Source organism: Belonocnema kinseyi, chromosome 7, assembly GCF_010883055.1.
Source record: "Belonocnema kinseyi isolate 2016_QV_RU_SX_M_011 chromosome 7, B_treatae_v1, whole genome shotgun sequence".
In the NCBI taxonomy this organism is placed as follows: domain Eukaryota; kingdom Metazoa; phylum Arthropoda; class Insecta; order Hymenoptera; family Cynipidae; genus Belonocnema; species Belonocnema kinseyi.
In genome coordinates this window covers 38,617,154-38,621,970 of record NC_046663.1, presented here as the reverse complement: position 1 = coordinate 38,621,970, position 4,817 = coordinate 38,617,154, and the positions used below count along the sequence as shown (strand labels likewise).

At 25.5% G+C, this 4,817-nt stretch overlaps 1 protein-coding gene across 1 annotated transcript in view; it reads right to left on the bottom strand.

The window, feature by feature from the left end:
- LOC117176421 (period circadian protein-like) overlaps positions 1-4,186 on the bottom strand; it is a 47,797-nt gene extending 43,611 nt beyond the window's left edge. The window contains exon 1 of the mRNA XM_033366660.1: positions 4,036-4,186. Within this exon, the coding sequence (XP_033222551.1) occupies positions 4,036-4,118 (83 nt within the window). The 5' untranslated portion in view covers positions 4,119-4,186. The remainder of the gene's footprint in view (positions 1-4,035) is intronic.
- Between the last annotated feature and the right edge of the window lie 631 nt (positions 4,187-4,817).

Sequence of the window (4,817 nt, the reverse complement as noted above, 5' to 3'; positions counted from 1 at the left end):
TTTTTCAATTGGTTATAAAAACACGTAAACTCAGAAGATGTGGACTGTGACTGCACCATATATCTAGTCGGGAGTAGTGCTGACTGAAAACAGATGATTTGGGGCGATTCGCGCACCATCTGTTGGTCATTCTAAGGACTTATTGAACTACCCTCGTATCTAGTGAAAAGTGGTCCAAAAGTTGGACGGGTCCAGAAAAAACTGCAACTTTCTAACATTATTCAAAGCGAATATTATGAAAATAATAAGTTGTTTAAATAATGATTTTTCTTAACTTTAATTAACTATTGCCTCGTTATAACTGAAAAGTTCAAATAAGTTGAAAATTTTGGAAAAAACCATGACTTCATAACTCTATTCCAAGAGAAAATTGCTAAAAACAGTCACGAATTGTTTAAACAGTTCATTTAATTATCTAATTGTCAGTAGAAAGTAGTAGTCATAATTAGCGCAAAAGACTCGCAAACTCCAATTTTCCTCTTATGGGATATTTTTGAGCCCCTACAAAACAAAATTATGGGGGTGATATTTGAAAAATAATATTTTATTCGTATTCTATAGCTAATATTTTAGAAACAAATTTTGAATTTCAACTTGATTCACTTAATATTGACAATTCTTAATAAAATGTAGAAAAATGTTTTTTTCTTTTTTATGGGAAATAAGTGTTAAACCTCATGGGACTTGCATAATGCAGAACTTCTAAATATAATTTTTTTAACGCGTCCATTTTTGTGTGTGAAGCAACCCACAGTGGATAATCATTAATTTAAAATATTATATGTAAAATAATTAGTTTCATTTAATTAATAGTTAAGACACAATACGTGTTCATAAATTTCACATAAAATTAATTATTTTTGTCTTATTTGAGCTCTTAATTAAAGATTATCCACTGTAGGATGGTTCCACCACTTGTAGTGTAGTGTAACAATTTAAAAATGATTCGTTATAATTTGAAGAGTTCACGTTTAAAATAATAGATTTTCAAATGAATATTTAAAAAAAGTTGAATTAATTAAAGTTGAAAAAAGTTCGAATGATATCAATTTAAAATGTTTAAAGTAGGTTAGTGGAAGTCACAAAAATACCGAGTTCACGTGTTTCCTCGAGTGAACCGTAAACGTGACTCTAAGCTATGTTAAACGTGACATATAAGGATCAGGGACGATCCAATAACGTTATTTAACACTTATTTTGCTACATAATTAATTATTTAAACAAATTAATAGCTAATATATATATATATATATATACATATAAAATTTGTATTTAGATTAAAGACTAAAATACAGTAAGATGTAAGGTAAAAAGGGGGAAGCTCAAGGGTCACTATTATCATTGACAATGAGAATCCAAATATATCTTCTGGAATTAAATTCAATGGTTTATATTTATCGCTGAAATAATACACAAAGACAATTTTACAATTAAACTACCTGTCTCTTATAATTATAGATACATACAGATTAAATTAAGACCTGCCAGCTAAAAATATGTATTGAATCGCTTGTAAACGCTAATAATAAGAAAGTGGACAATGCCACCCACAGCGGATAATAATTAATTAAGACCACTAATAAGAGGAAAATAATTCATTTTAATTTATAAACACTTAAATGTCTCTGAAACATTAATTAAATTAAATTAATTATTTGTAATTTATTAGTATTTTTATCAATGATTATTCAACATAGGGAAGTATCCCCCAAAGAAAACACTAAATATTAGACGATTTTTTTGTATGTGTAAATTATTGTTCAAATTATAACTTTCCTGAATTTTTTAAAATAGTTTCTCAAAAATTATGTTGCATTCACTCTGAAAGAAAATGTCTTAAACCAAAAGTACTGTTTTCTTAAATATGCATGAAAAATTACTTGAATGACATGTTTATTTATTGAAGAATATATTTCATTGATCCAACAAAATTTCTTTGATAAACAAACCAAATACTCAACCTACAAAAATTTTTAGTACGGCCAACCAAAAAATTTAGTTGGGTCTGCCAAATATTTAGTAGGGTCGACCCAAACATTTAGATGGACCTACCAAATATTTCGCTTGGTCAATCAAATATTTATTTGGTTCACCCAAATAGTTGTTGATTCAACTTAATCGTTTTCTGAGTGATTCAGGTTTCATACTGGTATTAATTTTTTCACAAAATTAGTTTCTACTTCATTATTTAAATAATTTAATCACATAATAAGTAGCAGACTCATGCATTTTATTGTTAAAAAGTTCGTGCATTTCTGGAACTAGAATTTCTAGCTCGAAATATGAGCAAAATAGAATTTTTCTTTAAAAATTCTACAAAAAGATTCTCCTTTAAAATTTAATATTTTGATACGTTTCACAAAAAAATTATTTTTATTTATGAAAGACTCTTATTTTAAAAAGTAATATTTTTCATAAAAAATATTTCTTTCCCCTTGATAATGATTCATGTTATTAAAATATGCAATATACGAGAAATGTTTGTAGATTTTTTAAGCCAATATTGTTTTGAGATTGCACAAATGATTCTTATTTTTTCTAAATCAAACAATTTAAAATTAAATTCATGTTAATTTTATTTCATTAAACGTTTTTAACTAGGGAAAACCTCATTGTAGTGGATAATGCAGCCTACAATGGATAATCATGAAGTAAGAGCACAAATAAAACAACAATAATTGAGTTTAATTGTATTTTATGAACATACATAGCGCCTTAACTATTCACTAGATTAAATTAATTATTTTACATATATTAGTATTCTTAATTATTGATTATCCACTGTAGGCTGAATTATCCACTATAGAGAGGTTTCCCTTTTAGTTAAATTAAAAAATTGAAAAATGGTAAATTTTATGAACTTAGAAATAGACTTTTGTTATAATGTATAAAACAAACATGGCGCAATTGAAAAAATTTTGAATGCTTTCAGTATGCAATTGTGTAATTTTTAAGTCTGAAAATTTGTAATTAGTGAATTTTTAAAGCTCAAAAATAGAAAAATATCAAGATGCGTTTAAAGTTTAACAAATCATAATTTAAAGTATATTACCGTTTAATTGTTAACATTAAAATTTTTTAATCATCAATGTTATTGCCTTTATTTATGATTTCTGGTCTACTTGCTAAAGACCCATTATTTTTTAATTGCACTTGCTAATTTAAATATTCTAGTTATAATGAAAATTCGAAACAAATTATTTTCTCCGGAATTTTGAGTTGATTTGCTTGGGAGAATGAAGATTTATAGAAATAATTTCGAAATAAAATTGATCACTCGATCATATTAGTTGAAGAAATTAATAACTTATTTTCAAAAATACATTCCATATTTTATTTTTCATCAAGTCTGATGTTCATTAATTTGAAGAAAAAAAAGTTTTTCTCTCTTTCCGGTGGAACAAATCCATGTGAATCGTTTTTATAGGACGAAATATAATCAATAAAATAAACAATAACAAAAAATAAAATTAATAATAAACAAAAAGTGCTTTTATATTATAATATTATTACTAGATGGATTCTAGGCTACAAAATATGCAGGGGGATCCTCCCTACAGTGGATAATCATTAATTAAGAGAACAAATAATAGAAACAAATTAATTTGAATTGTAATTTATGAGCACGTATTATGCCTTAACTATTAATTAAATTAAATTAATTATTTTAGATATATTAGTATTTTTAATTAATGATTATCCACTGTAGAGAGGTTCCCCTTAAATTAATGTATCCAATTTTTCTTTCTTTATTTGTCATTAATAAGTATAGTATGTAAATGTTTAGAAAAACGTGACATTATATATGCAGTAGGGAAAACCTTTCTACAGAGGATAATGCAACAAACAGATAATCATTTATTAAGAGCAGAAATTAAAGAAAAATAATTGTAATTGTTTCAACTGATAATAATTTTAAAAAACATAAAAATAATCTTAATTTTTTAATAATTCTTAGATTGTGTAAAATGAATTATAATAATGTAATGTTAAATATTTAATAATATTATAATTGATAATTATGAACATATTTACCTTTTTTGTGACTGCATATTATCACTGGACGAATTTGAATATCCAGAATCTGTAATCTTTTCATTTTTCTTAGAATTCTCCATCGAAATTTCGATATTTTCTTCAATTTTCGATGCCTATAATTTTATTAATGTGCACAGTTACAAAATCTGTCAAGACCGGCCAAAAGGAAGCTTCAACGTGATCTGAACTAATTATTTCTCGGTTCTCGCTCACGCAGCAGTAAACGTGAATGAATATCCCCTCCCTCAAACTGGAGTGAAATCCTGCGCTAAGTCTACAGAAGTTCTGCGCGAAAGGATTATTTATTAAAGCCAGCTTTAAAATTAATTGAAAGTATTCACAATTTAAATTTGAAACATTTTATTAATTAATGTTTTATTAATTATAAGTAACTTCGGAAATTATGAAGTTCCCAAATAATATAAAATTCCCGACAGTTTATAACAATACTGAATTTGAAAATTCCCAAATCTAAATAACTACATTTTTGTTTTATTAATAAAATTAATAAAATTATTGAGATTTACATTATAATGGGGGACGACTGAAAAATTTCGAAAAATAAAATTCCCGAAATTGTTTAATTCCCATCATTAGATGCATAAATTTAAAAAACTAAACAATTTAAAATTAAATGCATTTGATTCAAAAAAATATCAATACAAGTTATCATTTTCAATGCTCTAAATTAAAGAATCAATCAATAATATTAAAAAATGTTCAAAATTATATTATTTACACAAATTTAAGCTGGAAATATTAAAAATTGCACCATTACA